General features: G+C 33.6%; 1 protein-coding gene across 2 annotated transcripts in view; it reads right to left on the bottom strand.

Annotated features, from left to right (window-relative positions):
- CRISPLD1 (cysteine rich secretory protein LCCL domain containing 1) overlaps positions 1–16,908 on the bottom strand; it is a 40,068-nt gene that overhangs the window by 4,200 nt on the left and 18,960 nt on the right. Inside the window, exons 3-13 of one of the 2 annotated variants that reach the window (XM_045849452.1) lie at positions 15,072–15,190; positions 14,601–14,733; positions 13,030–13,145; positions 12,234–12,334; positions 10,422–10,562; positions 10,193–10,253; positions 10,023–10,089; positions 9,697–9,827; positions 8,282–8,325; positions 8,115–8,187; positions 4,146–4,221 (exon numbers count right to left, since the gene is read on the bottom strand). In XM_045849452.1, the coding sequence (XP_045705408.1) occupies positions 4,146–4,221; positions 8,115–8,187; positions 8,282–8,325; positions 9,697–9,827; positions 10,023–10,089; positions 10,193–10,253; positions 10,422–10,562; positions 12,234–12,334; positions 13,030–13,145; positions 14,601–14,733; positions 15,072–15,190 (1,062 nt within the window). Of the gene's footprint in view, positions 1–4,145; positions 4,222–8,114; positions 8,188–8,281; positions 8,326–9,696; positions 9,828–10,022; positions 10,090–10,192; positions 10,254–10,421; positions 10,563–12,233; positions 12,335–13,029; positions 13,146–14,600; positions 14,734–15,071; positions 15,191–16,908 lie in introns of those variants that run through there. The other variant, XM_045849453.1, reaches the window with a different exon arrangement.

The following is a 16,908-nucleotide window of genomic DNA, read 5'->3' as shown; positions in this document are numbered from 1 at the left end:
CAGACATAGTTCTGTATATCTTTATGGTCCCTTTTCCAGAATACAGGTATATGTTAAATTGGGAGTTTTCTCCCTATTAAATAAATATGATCTCCTCAGAGAAAATTTGCCCAAAAGAATAATTCCATCCCCCTGAAAATATGAAGAACAATCATAGCTTCAGCCTGGATTTTCGATGTCTATCATCACCCTGGTTTGAATGGTCTCGCATGAGGTCCTGGCAAATTTCCATAATTATTACATTGTGCCAGTTATATAATCTGAATTGAATGGGATTTCTATGGAGGAGAAAATTATTGTTTCAGGTCCAACACTTCCAAATTTTTAAAAGCACTGACTTTTAGAAGTCAACTCTTTCTTCTTGGCCCATAAAAGTCTTCTCTGGATTTTAACATTTGATTTAATCTAAATGCTCTGCCAAAATTTATCAATAGCTGAGTACAGCCCCAGGAAATTCCATAAAATGAAACATGAACTGTTTCAGTACCAAGTGACCCACCCACTCATTTCCCCATGGGTCTTTTCTGACTCCACTGGTATGCTCTTTTCTTATCTCCATGCACATGTGAGTGGCTTAATGAGCTTTTGAAAAATCATATAAGCATATACATCTTACATGACCTTGCTTTATTACTGTGCTCTGAACCTTGTGACATCAGTCAGTATTTATTAGATCAGAGAGCCCGAATGCCAAGCTGGTTTACCCTTTTCATGTCTTTCCCTATTACAAAATGCCATATATCTAAAACCTCATATCCTTACTGTTAGGAGGCATTTTATTTACCCATTAAAAGCTCTTTCTGAATTAATGTTTGCATCCATTATGGTTCATAACAAATGCAAATAAAAAAATCTTATATACATTTCAGTATTTATCTTGCTCCATTATAAAGGCATTATCAGCATCTTCCCCATGGAAATGACAGTGCTTAGATATAGTTTTCACTAAATTTAAGCACTTAATATGTTTTGAAACTATTGTTTTGTCCATAATTATGCTATCAGCAGGCATTCCTATTCAAGTTTAAAGGTCAGAAGAGATTTTCTGTTCATGCCTACACTTTGTAAGTATTAATATATCATGAAATAAAAGAATTTATCTGTGAAACCAATAGAGCATTTTTAAAGAATGCAGAAATTAACTTCATCTGTCACAAATGGGAAATAAAAGTTAAAGCAATAAAATGTATAAGTTGTAACTCTACAAGTAAAAAGAGAGAGAGAAAGGAAAAGAGTAAGGTTGGGGAGAGGGGAGGGAGAGAGAAGGGAGGAAGTTAATGGATTGGTTCTCATCTGTCCACATCTTCTTTGTAAAAAGGTAATGAGATTGGCAGGTAATAGATGAATCTCTTTCTCTACATTTGTCAGTTATAGTCAACTCTATATTTCCAACTTATCTTGAAAAGGTCTACATAATAATACATAATTATCTACCCTACCATTTCACTGAAGTAGGAAGACAAAATGATCTCAGTATCAAGCTCTAACAAATCGTTCACTCTGACAAAGAGATGGCTTATTAGTACAGAAGTATATAGGATATGGTGAAAGATTTTCATCAAACATAACTAAAATTAAGTTTTGCTGCTTAAAGGGACAATCTGGAAAGAATGATTTCTTTGGGATTTTATGGTGATCTAGATACGCTCATACACACTTATTAATTTGTTTTTTCTACAAATATTTACGTGTAAAGTATTTGCTTAGTTTCTGATGTTACTCGTGCTCTAAATTATGTTAAGTCAGGAAGCCAGCCTGTCTTGTTCCCAGCCTGCTACCCATCAAATTGTTGATGAAAAAGTGACACATGAATTGCCCAGCTGCTGCCCTCAACAGACTTAAAAATTAATGAAAGAGATGGGGAAACCATCACAATACTTAACCGAATTAGCCAAGTGCTAACAGGAGAAAACAAAGTAACAAGGTTGAATGAAAGGTGACATCATCCTTGGATTAAGAGATCTAGCAATATACTTCACAGAGAAAGTGATGTGAAGAGTGACCATGTTTTTGAGAGATAGAAAAGTAGAAAAAAAGGCATTTTTAAACAGAAACATCAAAATATGAACAAATATGAGAAATAGCTATTTAAGATACCAGCAAGATTAAGCTGTAGATAAGAAGATTGCAAAGCTGGACCTTGGGAGAGACTTAGATTTGGAGAATAATTTCAATGGCAAGGCTGAACTGAAAGAAACACCTGGACCTAAATGAATTTATCAAGAGAAAAAAGGTGGTAGCATACATATTTCAGGACACTCTCCACAATTGTTATTTCCACAATATCTGACTGAATATATGCACCCAGAGTATTATTATCTAAGTTTGATTTTCTAACTCACTGGTTTAGAAATCTGTAACAGTTTCTAAAGGTCTGCCACATAAAATATAAACTCATCAGCATGCACTCAGAGTTTCCATTTAGATGTTTCAAGAGCTGAATCTTTCTCCCAGTCCACTAAGCTGGCTGCAGCCATTTTCAGTTTGCATTCTCACCAGCTCAGAGACAAGCAAACCTAAAGGCAATGCTCCCTTGCAGCTCAGGTGATCTCCCCTGCAGTCTCCATATATGCCATTCACCAGCCCCCTCAGCGTTGCCCCTCCCCCACTAGAATGTGACCCTTAATCCTCTTTAGAAGCCCAGGGTTGACACCTGGCTCAAGAAGCACTTATCCATACTGAAGCTATCACAGGTAATGTTCCTTGTCCAGTCCCAGGAATGTCATCCATTACAACATCCTCCCAACTAATTTCCTTTTGTATGTATTCTAGTGTATTATTTGTTTGTGATTTTGTGGTTCTATTGTTTCCTTTTTTGTTGAATTTATTGGTGTGATACTGGTTAACAAAAGTATACAGGTTTCAGCTGCCCAATTCCACAACACATCATCTGTGCATTGCATTGTGTATTCACCACCCCAAGTCAAGTCTCCTTCTATCAGCATTTACTCCCCCTTTACTCTCCTCCGCACCTGCTCCCTGTGGCAGTCAGGGTCCATGAGTCCTTTCTCTCCCTTTTTTCTTTTTTTGTTTGTGATTCTATGCTACTTTAAAAATGCCCCTTTGGCAGTGAAGATACTGTTCATACATCTGACAAATTCTTATTATCCAGTTTATACTTCAAATGTTAAAGAACCAAAAGGAAGAGTAAAGAAAAGCAAAATGTATTTTAGTACCCAAAATGCTTCCAGACTATTAAGTATCTGATATAAATATAAAATATATGGGTAGGATGTAAAGAAAAATGTAATCTAACTAAATTATTGTGCCCATATTTACATATGGATATTCTTTTTTGTTATTATTAATGGTTAACTCTTCAGAGAATTCATGTATTAGCACAGAATCTGTTTCTTTATTCTGTACAATAGTCCCCCCATATCCACATGGGCTACTGTTCCAAGACCCTCAGTAGATTCCTGAAAGAGCAGACAATACCAAACCTTGTATAATCTATATATTTCCTATATATGCACTATGATAAAGTTAACTTTATAAATGAGGCACAGTAAGAGATTCATAGCAATAATACAGTAGAACAATTATAACAATATACTATAACAAAAGTTATGTAAATTTGGTCTCTCTCTCCCTCTTCTCCCCACCCCTTCAGAGTATCTTACTGTACTATATTCATCTTTCAGTTAAAGGAAGCTGTTTATGTCTTCTCTTTGGGATGTCTGAACCGCCAACCTCACTACTCTTCCCTAGGGGGGATCATGAAGTAAAGTGAGGGCGATTTGAACAGAAGCACCACCACACCATGACAGTTGATATGATAACAGTGACTAATAATGTGAGGGCAGCATCTATAGCATGGAGACACTGGACAAAGGGATGAATTGTGTTCAGGATGGGACAGAGCCACACATTACAAGATTTCATCATTCTACTCAGAATCGCATTCAATTTGAAACTTATGAATTTTTTATTTCTGGAATTTTTCATTTAATATTTTCAGATCATGGTTGGCTACAGGTAACTAAAACCATAGAAAGTAAAACCCTGGATTATTGGGGGGGGGGGCTACTGCATGTAAATATACATATACATTTAAATGTGTGTATAGAACCTATGAAATCTATACATACACATATGCATGTTCATGCACAAATGCTGAGAACTGCATAAATTAGAATACTTACATCAGAATAAATTCGAGTTCCAATTACACGAGCATGATGTGGATTTGCCTGCATACAGTTTCGAGGGCAGTATACTCTGAAAAATAAATATATATTTATAAATACTGAGTGGCTGGTTATTTCAATCTTTCTTCTTAGTAAGACTGCAGACATGTGAACACAAAAGTAAAAACTCAGCATTCTAAACCTTACTAACTTTTTTTTTCTCAACTAGGTCAGTTGTAAAAGCCACACACTAGATACAATTTCTTCTGCTTATACTATCCACGTCTAGCACAAATGTGTTTCCTTTTAACAAGAAAGCTTTCTAATGTAGAGATTCAAAACAGAAAAAGGCAGCAGAAAGTACTCTGAGTATCTGGATGTTTGGTACCCAATGTGTGTGAAGAATTTACTGAATAGGTCATTTGGAAAACTTGAATCCCTGTTTGACTCATACATCTCATAGTTTCTTTTCTCTGTGTTCACACCTTGGATCTCATCCAATTTCATGGTTTCCATTATCATCTATACACTGTTGATTTCCAAATTTATACCTATAGTTGAGACCATAATTATTAAATGTTATTATTTAATAATAAAATTTGTATTTCCTATTGTTTATTCCATATCTTCACTTAGATCTAATAAACTTCTTAAATGTAGCATGTTTGAACCCAAATTCCTAATCTCTGCCTCCCATCCCCCAAATATGTTCTTTCTGTAGACTTCCTGAAATAAATGGCAACTCCATCATTCCAGATGCTCAGGCCAAAATCTTTTATTCTATCTGAAATCCTTCCTCTTATATCCATCCTTACACCTTACATTCAACCCACCAGCAATTTCTGCTGACTATAAATTAAAATATATCCTAAATCAGGTCATTGTTAGGTACCTCCTCACTGTAACTCTGGACTCTACCATCTGATAGCTCCCTTACTTCAAAAGGCTCTCCTATGACCTGCCTATTTCCTACTTGCCTCCTCCAATTTACTTTTTCCACAGACTTATATTGAAGCACAAAAGTCTAATCATACCATTCCTCTGTGCCAAATACTCCAGGGGCTTTCCATCTAATTCAGAATAATAAAATTCATGCAGTGGTCAATAAGTCCAGCATATTTTCTCCTCCTATTTCCTCTCTGACCTTATATCCTACTTCTCCACCTTCTCACCCAGGTACAGTCACATTGGTCTAATGGTTATGCCTCAGGGCCTTTACACTTACTCTTCTCTCTGCATGGAATGTTGTTTCTCCAGATATCCTACAGCCTGCTTTACTGATATCTGATTGGCTTAGTCACTTTTAAAAAGGCCCAAGAGCCTTTTTATTTAAATATAAGGTCCAATTTTCAGTGTTTAGTCAATTACATGATATTAAAAAAATTCACTCCCAAAGTTTAAGAAACTGTCAAGTGGCACTCCCTTTTTTTGGTTGATTGGGTCTTCTGAGTTTACTTTCACTTCCCTTCCCTTCTTTCTCTCTTTCACTCTGTCTGTCTGTCTATCTCTCATACAAAAAACTGGAAAAACCATGATTCACTTTACATATCAACAAAATGACTAAAACCATTCTTTGATGAAGACATTGATGATTTTGTGAAAAGTATTCTAAAAACTCCAGTGGAAGCTACCTTTTCCAACTGAAGCATTTTAAAAATAATTGCATTTCTTATTTAAAATTCTTATTTCTAAAATGTGTATAACACTGTACAATCCAGAGTGCATATACTTCCTACAAACTTAAACCAGAACCATTTACATATAAGTAATAAATGAATCTGAGTTTTTATAACTTTGAACTAAAGGTTTGATTTTTGTAAGAACGTTGTTGGGTGTCCCTGTAGGAGGAAGGGCGTCCTCATTGACTAAAATTTCCTCTTTGTATTTGAGAACTGTTGAGTATTCAGAGACCACCCTATGGTAGTAAAACTATCTGCTCTTCCCTTAGGATCATGCTGTGTGGGCTCCACCTTGACCTTATTCAGTTCTTGGTTTATGGATGGCTAAGGTCAGTAGCTCCAAACTGGATTAGTTTTTACTTTTGTGATTTCTAGTCAAAGAAAGAGGGGAGAAAGTTTTTGCTTGTTTGGGTTCTAATCTCTGTAGTTTTAACACTTTGTTGCTACTTAGAATGTAGATAGTGATCTAGTAAAAATGTTCTTTTTTTTTTTGAAAATTTTTTTAAGATTTTATTTATTTTTTTTTTTAGGGAGGGACGGGAGGGAGGGAGAGAGAGAGAGAGAGAGAGAGAGAGAAACATCAAGCGAGAGAAACATCAATGTGCGGTTGCTGGGGGTTATGGCCTGCAACCCAGGAATGTACCCTGGCTGGGAATCGAACCTGGGACACTTTGGTTCCCAGCCTGCGCTCAATCCACTGAGCTACGCCAGCCAGGGCTAAAAATGTTCTTTTATCTACAAATTACTTGTAAGTTTTTAATGAACATGTTGATGGATTTTAATAACTGCTTTTACACTGTGAACATGCAACAGGTTTTAAAAATCTAATTGTTTATATATATAATTGTATATATACACACAATATATATAATATATATTATATATAATTGTGTATATATAATATATAACTATATAATTATATATACTATATAATTATATATAATATATACTATATTGTGTATAATATATAACTATATATTATATATAATTGTTTCTATACACACACACACACACATATGTAAAAAGGATAAGATTGCCAATGACGCACACACAAGCACACACATTTTCTCCAAGGTCATGGTACTAAATATGAGAGAAAGTTTATTTTGGGATGATCTGCCAGCTATAGAACCTCTCAAGGACACGTTGTGTAGGTAAATCTTGTTTCTTTGTGCTCAGTTTTAGTTAATACCCTTTAATTTATCTTTTCTTGGCATTTCCCCCCTGAATAGATTTATTCCTCAATTCATTAAGTGATATAAAATTCTAAAACAAATGCACCATCAATATGGTTCCTTAAAAGTCATAAAATGTCATATAAATAATACCATTATGAACTAATTTGTGAAACTATTAAAAATTTAATGGGGGGAAGAAAACTTTTGTTTCACTGGGAGCAGGGAGCTTTCCAGTCTAGCTAAGGTCAAAATTATGGATAAATCATTATTTCTGCTGATTTGTTAAACTGGTGACAGTGAAAGTTAAATTTTTAAAAATTATATCATTTCCCTTGTGAGGAGTAGGTCCTCTTATTTCCCTTCCTGAAATAAGCAAAGAAATAGAAAACTTATTTATTAATATTTTACTTGAACGATCTGTTCCTTTTGAAACACAATTTCTATTGTTGCACAGATAAGTTCCAGGATAATTCTTACTATTTAGTCCTCATAAACCTTGTTACATGGTTGAGATAGGGTCTAGTACAATACTGGTATGTAGTACATATTTAATGAACATATAAGTGAAAAATTCTAAAATTTTTGCTTTTTCTCATTGTATCACAATGCTGAAATTTCCCAGGTTCACCTATCAATGTTTCCTTTCTCTATAAAAATACAGTCTGTAAATATAGGGATTTGAGATACCTGAAAAATCTTCCACAGAATTTTCTAAGATTATAAAACACACCACGATTTTAATTAAATCTGTAAACCTAGTAAGAGCATAGTGAGTGAAGCTCTGGAAAGAGATTATACTTTTATAACAAATATATTTGGTCTATGCTTATAGCAGCCCAAGCAGAGGAAGACAGAACTCTCACAGCCCATATAACATAGATCATAAGCATGAGTCCAGCTACCTTGGAGCAGTAGAAGGTACTTGGCATGTGGAGCAAGAACACTAAGAATAACTGGACTATATGGAACTTGTGATGGCCCATGGATCCCTGCTGCTTAGCAGTTTGAGATCACACCCCTTTGAACTCTAGAGACACCAGAATTTCAGTTAGAACCATTTACCAGAAGATAAGAGCACTGTACATGTTCACTGGTAAAAGACAATGCAAACACTCAGAAAACAATACCTTGGGCAGTGTGAAGCAGGTTTATGGAATGGGCAGAGTTGCTCCACCGTTGTCTCACAAGTGACAGCCTGAACTACAGAATGCAAGCACAATACAAGGGGCAAATCATTTGGAAACAGTAACATGCAACACAGTAGTAAGAAAGTAAGATGAAAAAAAGTGCTAACCTGTTACTTTAGAGACTGTGAAGGAATTAGCAGAATGATATTTGCTGAAGATGAAAATAAAAAATGTCAATCACTTTTTTATAAGTATCATCATCTATATAACTTCTCCATAACACCACAGAACCAGATGATTTATTCTTTCACAGTAGTAAATACAAGGTAATACTGTAAAAATACTAAATAATAAGTACCTTATAGCAGTGTGCATTATTTAATTCCCCTAGTAGGCAGTAAAATGTCTACAATAAATAAGTGAACTCTTCGTTATATGCATTAGTATAAAACAGGAAAGTAAGAATAGGTATATCATTAAATATCAAAAATTTCATTGGTTTATCTATATCCAGATTTTCAGAAGTCATCTACTGCACAAGGTAAGGCTCATTTGTGGTGGTACTTTAATATTACACACCCTTCTAATTCCAAGAGAATTCCCATAATGAACATAATCAAAAAGTAAATTAAGTAAAAAAATAGGATAAATGGTTTTTAATCTAAAATCCAGTATTTGGCTTACTGAAACTGATAATTAATATTTATTATTTATTCAAGGAAGTTAATAAATATTTGCTGAATAAATTAGTTAATAAATATTTCTATGAAGCTTTTGAGAGTGATGGCTAATAACTCAAAACTATACATCCAGCCTTTCATCAAAATTGTATGTAAGGGAGATCATTCCACAAATTTGCAAGAGTTTTTAATTATCAGTTCCAGCTTTACTATGAATTTTCATGTAATTGTATATTTACTAAAGAAAGAAACTATGTTCTAAGAAGAGGCATTCCCTACGAGGTTCATTAATGTTTATTTTTCACAGAAGAGACACTACAAAATATTTCCAAAACCCTCATTTTTCTACTTTTTATAGAGTATATATAAAAACATATACTCTATAAAATATTTAGTATTTTTAACACGAGAAACATTTTAAAGGCAATCAATGCTTTTATGTTGGATTAAATTATATTTAAATGAACAAAAGAGATGTGATGTATTACATACTTACCAACTCTTCAAAATGCTCCTTACACTCTAAGTTTATTAACAAAGTTACTATTGCATGAAATAACCTATTCTCCCTTAATAGGGCAGGAATATGCAAATCAGTCTTCTTTGCAGTATTTTCTGTTGCAGTAGAAAAGTTAATTGGCTCACATTGGAAATTACTGTAAATTTGTACATTCTTGAGGAAACTACAAAAATTGGGGTTTTGGCAAGCTCTTTAAAAGCAAAAGGGTTCAGCTTTCATTTAAATGCTTTTTCTTCTTTTTGTCTATGGAAATCTTGTAGTCAAAATGAACCTCAAAAATTACCACCTTCTTTCTTCATAAATTCTATGCTTTGCTCCAAAAGCATTACCTCATTGTTACAATTTGAAATCACCTGGTCCCAAAGAGTATTTGGGTACTTACCCAATTGTTTGAACACCATTTCTATTGGATTTGATGAAATAATGTTTTCTTCCTTGTCTGGTGATATCTACCCAACCACCATCATTGTCCACTATACCATAATGAATTGCAGCTCTACAAATACTGGATTGCTTAGTAAAAAAGAGGGGGGGATATTAAAATATTAGAGTTCTGCATAAAATACAGCTACTTTCTATTTATATGACTTCAAATTAGACAAACTTTTCTGAGCAAAATATCTACACTTAAATTATTTTTCAAATTAAAAAAATCAAGTATTATATGAAATAATTCTACCCCTACATAATTATATTTATAATACTTACCATTTCATAATATACACTGCCAATAACTTTAGCTTTACTATCCAAACAGCCAGCAGGGCATTCATATCTAGGGGAAAAAAAATGGGGACATTCTCTGAATGTCAGTCAGTATACACTGAAAATATTTCTTACATTTATCAGTTAATTTTGAGAATAATAATAGATATTACCGATTGCAAGTTGTTCCTTTGCACTGATCTCTTAATCTTACTTCACAAGAAACAATTTGGGCTAAAAGAAAACAAATTAACTTAGAAAATGTAAAAGCTGCTATAATCCTTCATATTCAGTCTAATGCCAAGCTTTTACCTATCTAAAACTATTAAAGCTAATAAAATATCGACAGATATGCCACCTATGTAAGCCTTAACATTTTTGTAAATAATGCAGAAGTCTTACACATTTGTTGTGTGCTTATGACTTCATTTGTATTAATATCATCTGTTCTTGTCTGAACATGGGTGTCGTGGACTTGTGACTGTTCTCGTTCAATTTCATTGGTTTCTTCTTCTCGAGGAGTATAGTACCTGTCTGATCCTTCTGTTAGAGAGAATGAAGTTAAGAAATATAAATCCTATTAAAATGTGCACAAAGTATCAAATAATGCTAAATCTTTACATACCTGTTTAGCACTTAAAAATAGAAAAATCAAAATTGTTTTTGGCACCAGTTTTAACTTAAGGGGGTGCTCTTAATGCACTACACTGGAGTAAGTGAAACACACATAACTCTTGAGTCCTTGATTTATTGATGCTACCCTTTGGCCAATGTCAAATGGAGCCATTTCTAAACTTTGCTTATATTTTAACACGTAATCAGTGATTGGTTTTCATAATGACAACATGATGTCTACACAGTGATCTAATCAAGTCAGGACTTAAGTGAATTTGAATTTGTTTTCCCAAATTAAATTGTATCCTTAATATTTTGGGAGGAATCATATTTTAAATTCTCCTGTAAGGAAATTCAGCCTAAAGAAGGTTGATATGCCCTTGTTATTTATTACAATATCAGTTTTCCTGAAAATGGTCTTCCCTTTCAGAAGGGGATTCAGTGCTCAGAAATTTAAACTTGACAATGAAAAATAATGTCAAACTTTGAATTTAATATTTTTTTCAAGTTGGATTATATCAAGGACTTGACACTGGCATATTTTGGAGGGTTGTGCTATTTTCATGTGTGTCTAAGGATGCAGAACCTAGAAAAAGGAAATCAAATACAGTCAGGTTTAAGTAAAACATAGGGGCCAGTGGTGAAGGGGCAAGTAGGTTGGAGATTTGGGGGTAAAGAGGACAGAAACAGATAGACTGACACACAATGAAAAATGCTTCCAGGAATTATACGTGGCTCATGTAAGAGAGTGAAATATATGGTCACTTCTTGACTTAATGAGCACTGAGTCACTAGGGGAGATACAAAGACCCATTCCCTTATGAGTCCTGAAAAAGGAATGCATTTATTCATAGATTTTCTAACACATTAGTCTCCATTAATCTTCATTTAGACATCATTAACAAAAAAGTACAAGAAAGTAAAAAATGTTCATATGGATGGATACCCAATAAAGCTTAATGACTTTCACAAAGCTCTGTCACATACATTTTATCTTTGTGTGCTATAAATAGGACACCATATTTGTATTTACCTTTAAGACATCAAATGTGTTTGAGAGCACTATTTTTACAATAGTTTTACAACACTATTGTACTTTTTATTATTTTAGCATGAAATATTGTGTACCCTACAGTGAAAAGCAGATAATCAGTACAATCCATTCATCATGGTTCAAGTAAGAATTATGGTATTTTGGGAAAAACTTCTAAAGTGCTAAAAATAAATTGTGTTAAATTATTAACTCCTTAAAAAAGTTTAAGGAGCTTATTAGTTTTAGAAATAACTCCAGTCAACAATATGTGAATATGGCTTTTAGGAAAGTAAATATAACTGACACTCTGCGATACATTCTGACTACAGTTAAAAGTTATCTGGGATAATAATGAAACTTTCCTTTAAATACATATTGGTCTAAAAAGCATTAATATTATAAATATATTTTGAAATATTCTAAATGGTTTCTTCAGAATATTTGAAATAGAGCTCTAGAAACTTTTCAGGTAATTAAACACACATTTATTTTTAAAAACAGAACTTAATGTGTGAATTAGATTAAAATATCAATCAAACTAAATAGCATGGCACAAGAGCACATACCTTTGTAGCACAGATTTTCTCTACAGCCTCCTCCAAAGCTAGGTGGACAAGCAGAACAGGGTCTTCCGTGTTTGTAGGGAGCGTGGCCCCACCAGTTCCCCCTTAAGGAAAAACCAGCACTCTTTTAAGAGGTAATCTAATAGCATTATTTATAAGACATTGCAAAATATTTCTGTATAAGAATCTCTTAAGTGATGATTTTGAGGTGATTTAAGACATTTATATCTTTTATCTTTTGTTTACTAGGTTTAAATATAAAATGTTGCCTCCTTCTTTTGAAATATACTAAATAATTTATTATGCATATTGCTAAAAATTACCAGACCAAACTTTTGCACAACACCAAACTCTGCTTTGGGATATTCATTCACATTTCATTTGTTTTAATAAGAATGGATTTTAGACTTAGCTTTGACCCTACATATGATTGCATAATATTTTCAATGTAATATTTGAATGGACTTTACATAGGTAAATGCATTTCTCAGTTAATCTGTAGTTGTGTGTATCTAGTAAATCAAAATTATTGGATATTTACATAATATAATAGTTCATTGAGCAAAACTGAATGCATAAATATTATCCCTGTCTTTACATAGATCATATTTTCAATTTTTGATTCCTTTTAAGTACTGATTTTATGCATCAGGCAATCATAATTATTGTCATATTAAGAAAGATAGGTAAAAACAACATACTTCATTCAAAAATGCAGACAGAAAATTACAAAAAAATAAAAATGTGATTTTTATATTAAGAAAAATTTACATATGAAAGTAGTGTTTTGTCCACTTACTTCGGGGAATAATTACACACCAAGTAGACAGCCTTGGGCCATATCTGCCCCCAGATGTTCATGTTATGACACAAATTAATGGCACAGCCTATTCTGCTACTTGTTGCCCACACAACCTACATTAGAGAAAAGAAAGGCTCAGAAAACAGAAGTTGAGATGAAGCAAGACATAACATATCAAAGAGAAAAATGTATCAAACAACTTAAGAAATAAACATTAGTCATTCAAAATGAAATGAAGCAATGTCAAAGAGGATACTTTTCCTGAGACTTTGAGAAGTGCCTAATTCAATTAAAATAATAGCTCTACAGCTTAATAACTCAATCTGGCTATAAATGTATGCATCTTCAAACTATAAATTTATTCAATAATTCAAAGTTATCTCTTCACAAACCTAAATTCTGTGTTACTATTTCCATGAAGAATGTGCCTAACAAAAGAATGGAATTTCTCATTTTAATCAGAAAGTACTGGAGCAAAAATGTAGGTGTTCAAATTTCTTACACAACATGATATTTTCATTGTGCCACTGGTCATTAAGGAGTTCAATAGTGATCTTAATCTTGTCACACACAAAAGCATATAGAAGAATCTTTCTGCTTTGTATTCTTTAATAATTGCCACAGATGTTCTGGAAACTGAGATCTGTGGTGAGCTGTATCTAATTCAATTTGCCTTCAGCTGTGTGATTTCGAAGTTAAAACATAGCTAGTACCAAATGTAAACATTAAATTTAAAAATAATCATCACCTAGCCTTTATTATATGAAATGTTAAAGGGACTTATCTAAGAAAAAGAAGACCAAAAGTATGAACAGTAAAATGACAACTCACAGCTATTAACAACTGAACCTAAGAAAAAAACAAACAAAAGCAAACTAAGCAAATAACTAGAATGGGAGCAGAATTGCAGAAATGGAGATCACATGGTGTGTTATCAGTGGGGGAGAGGGAGGGGGAAGGTAGAGAGAATAGTAGCATAAATGGTAGGTAGAAAATAGATGGGATGGGTGTTAATAATAGTATAGGAAATGTAGAAGCCAGAGAACGTATATGTATGACCCATGGACATGAACTAAAGTGGGGGAATGTGAGTGGGAAGGGATGTGCAGGGCAGGGTGGGAAATAAAAGGGGGGGAATGGGACAACTGTAATAGCATAATCAATAAAATATATTTAAAAATGATGAGAAGTGCTTGTTTTGCACATATGTAAATACCAAATATCATGGGTAAATAAAACTATATTTTTAGTTTTTGAAAATAAAAAATAGTGATACCTGATTTTGAAGATAGTGCATTTCTCCCTATATGCATTTATTGGGGCCATATTAAAGTGTTTCATAGGTAAAATCATTGCAATCATGTCTTTTTAAGTATATGTTTGGACATTGTTTCTGATCATTACTTTGCTTATGGAAATTTCTATGTTTATTCTACATAGATCAATAATTAAATATTTAGTAACCATAGCAAAAGATATAAAAAGGATACAAGTTCAGTAGCCCAAGTTCTCCCTTAGTTATACAAACTCAACTTAGGGAAATAAAATATAATAAACCCAAAACATACCTGTGTATAATGAGTGCATACAGGACCAGAACATCTGAATGGGCAATATGGGTTGCATTCATGTTCATATGGGTAGCTAAAGTCTCTCACTTCATCATACCATGCTTGTACATGAAATGTTGGGGGCCTATACCTATTTGAAATAAAATAATCACAAAGAGCAAGTAAAGTTGGAGAAAATTTTAAACCAAGTATTGCAAATGGATTGATAGAGAAGGCTAGAGATATTTTTGTCTAAGTTATTAATTTTAAATAGTTATGCACATTACATTACTATTATATCAATAATGTAAAACAAAAATAAGTCTCTAATGCTGCTTATCATTCTTGTATATTTATTTTTTATTATTCATGTTGGGTGATTGCTTGTTTTCCTTTCAGGTACTAAGCCTTTGAAACTGAGCAACATAAATAAATAAGCATTTCATTTCAAACATGTTTTCAGAAACAAAATGTTACATTTTAAGCTACCTTCCCCAGTGTGCTCCCAAATTCTGTCCAATTGATGGAAGCAAGCTTGCAGGCCCATGTTCCCACAAACAAGTTTCAGCCCAGGACTCTGCCGATCTTTCCAGCTCAATATCCCATGTCTATAGTTCAAAACAAAAACAAGATATAGATACAAACATTTAATGTATGTGTATAGGTTGGACATTTCTTCAAAATATGGTGCTTCTCAGTTCTTATGTTTTTCTCCCTTCTTACCTATTTATAAAGTGAACATTTTAGTCTGGGTTCTTGCCATCTCTTACTAGGATTTTTAGACTTAGCCTCCTACTTAATCTCCTTGCTTCATCTCTCATCCCTTCCAATCTGCTCCAACGCATGTTTGGAATTGTCTGAGTGAACACAAACACACTTAAGTGACTCCTCTGTCTGAATACATGCAACAAATCCCTGTACATGTGAATTCCAAGATCCGTGAACCCACTGTTCCCTATCACAAGCCCTGTTATTCCTTGTTCTCACTGGCATTGTTTCCTTTGCCTAAAACACCCTTCTCCCATTATTCGTCAGACAGAACTCTGCTCTTCCTTCATAATCCAGCTTTATGTAAACCATTCTTGACACCTTTTCAATTCTCTCAAATGCTAACTATTCTCTTTCTGGGGCTCCTGAAGCTTTGTTATACTCTTTTGTTTAGTAGCTATTACACTAAAATGTTAGTATTTGTGCCTATGTTTATCTCTTTCTTGAGACTGTGAGTTGCTTCAGGAAGTTACTTAAGTCATGCTGGTGTCTTTGGCCTATTTTCTGTGTCATATGGACAAGTTGGTTAATAAATGTTTGTTGAATACATGAATGATTAATGAGTCTGAATTTTATAAAAATATATATGCATTTTCTACACAAAACTCAATGAGGGTGATTAAGCCACACTTTAAAAATAATTTGTAAAGGAATATTTAAAATTATAAATCATTACTGAAATGGTTTTGCCTGCCTTGGGTTTAATATTTAATTTATTAATTTGATAAAGAGACAGTGCACTGAGTGTGGTGGCAAAAACACAGGTAGAACAGGGTTCTGTCTCTGCACAATACCAGATGTTGGGTATGTAAAGAGGGAAGGAAAAGAGTCCTGGAACGAGCATGTGAGAACACAACCTAAGGTGACGGCAAGGAAATGGAAGGACAGACTAAACTAATGTTTAGGAATTTAGAGTCCTAGAACTTGATGAATAACAGAACTTGGTAGATGGTGAGGAGGAATGAAGTGTAGACTTAAGAGGTTACCAAATGGAAAAAAAGAAAATACATTAAGAGAAATAGGTTGTGGTAGTGGAAATGTTTGTGTATTTCTATACATATTTCAAGGGTGAAGGGTGACATGTCTGTGCTACATGCACTATACATGTCAAATAGAGAGTAGAAACATTTGATTGGGTTCTGAGAGATAAAATATGCTCAGAACATATGAATTTTGAAGTTAGTCATTCAGAGATAAGTTTCTTCAGTAGGATGATAGAGAATGAGAAAAAAAATAAAATTCTGGACTATCAAAACTGAAGGGGAGTAAAAACAATGAGTTAGTAAAATGAAGTAGGAAAAATGGGATCAGAGAAGTTTAGGGAAAACTGAAAAAGGATTAAATTATAGAAGTGAAGAAACAAGAGATTCCAGGAAGAGTGAGCTGCAAGGTCAATGCCAGAGAGGGGTCAAGAAAGATGAGGTCCGAAAAGTACTATCCATGATTAAGAGCAATTTCCCCTTTATACTAAATAAGGAAACAGGAACACAAAGGGTTAAGGTGTCAAGAAGGAGAAAATGGGTACAGCAAGTGTGGTGTCTTTGTTAATAATATTTTA

This window comes from Phyllostomus hastatus, unplaced genomic scaffold (assembly GCF_019186645.2).
Source record: "Phyllostomus hastatus isolate PE091 unplaced genomic scaffold, TTU_PhHast_1.1 phas_contig_65, whole genome shotgun sequence".
Classification (NCBI taxonomy): Eukaryota; Metazoa; Chordata; class Mammalia; order Chiroptera; family Phyllostomidae; genus Phyllostomus; species Phyllostomus hastatus.
The sequence above is the reverse complement of the archived record's forward strand: the minus strand, read 5'-3'. Positions and strand labels throughout refer to the sequence as shown.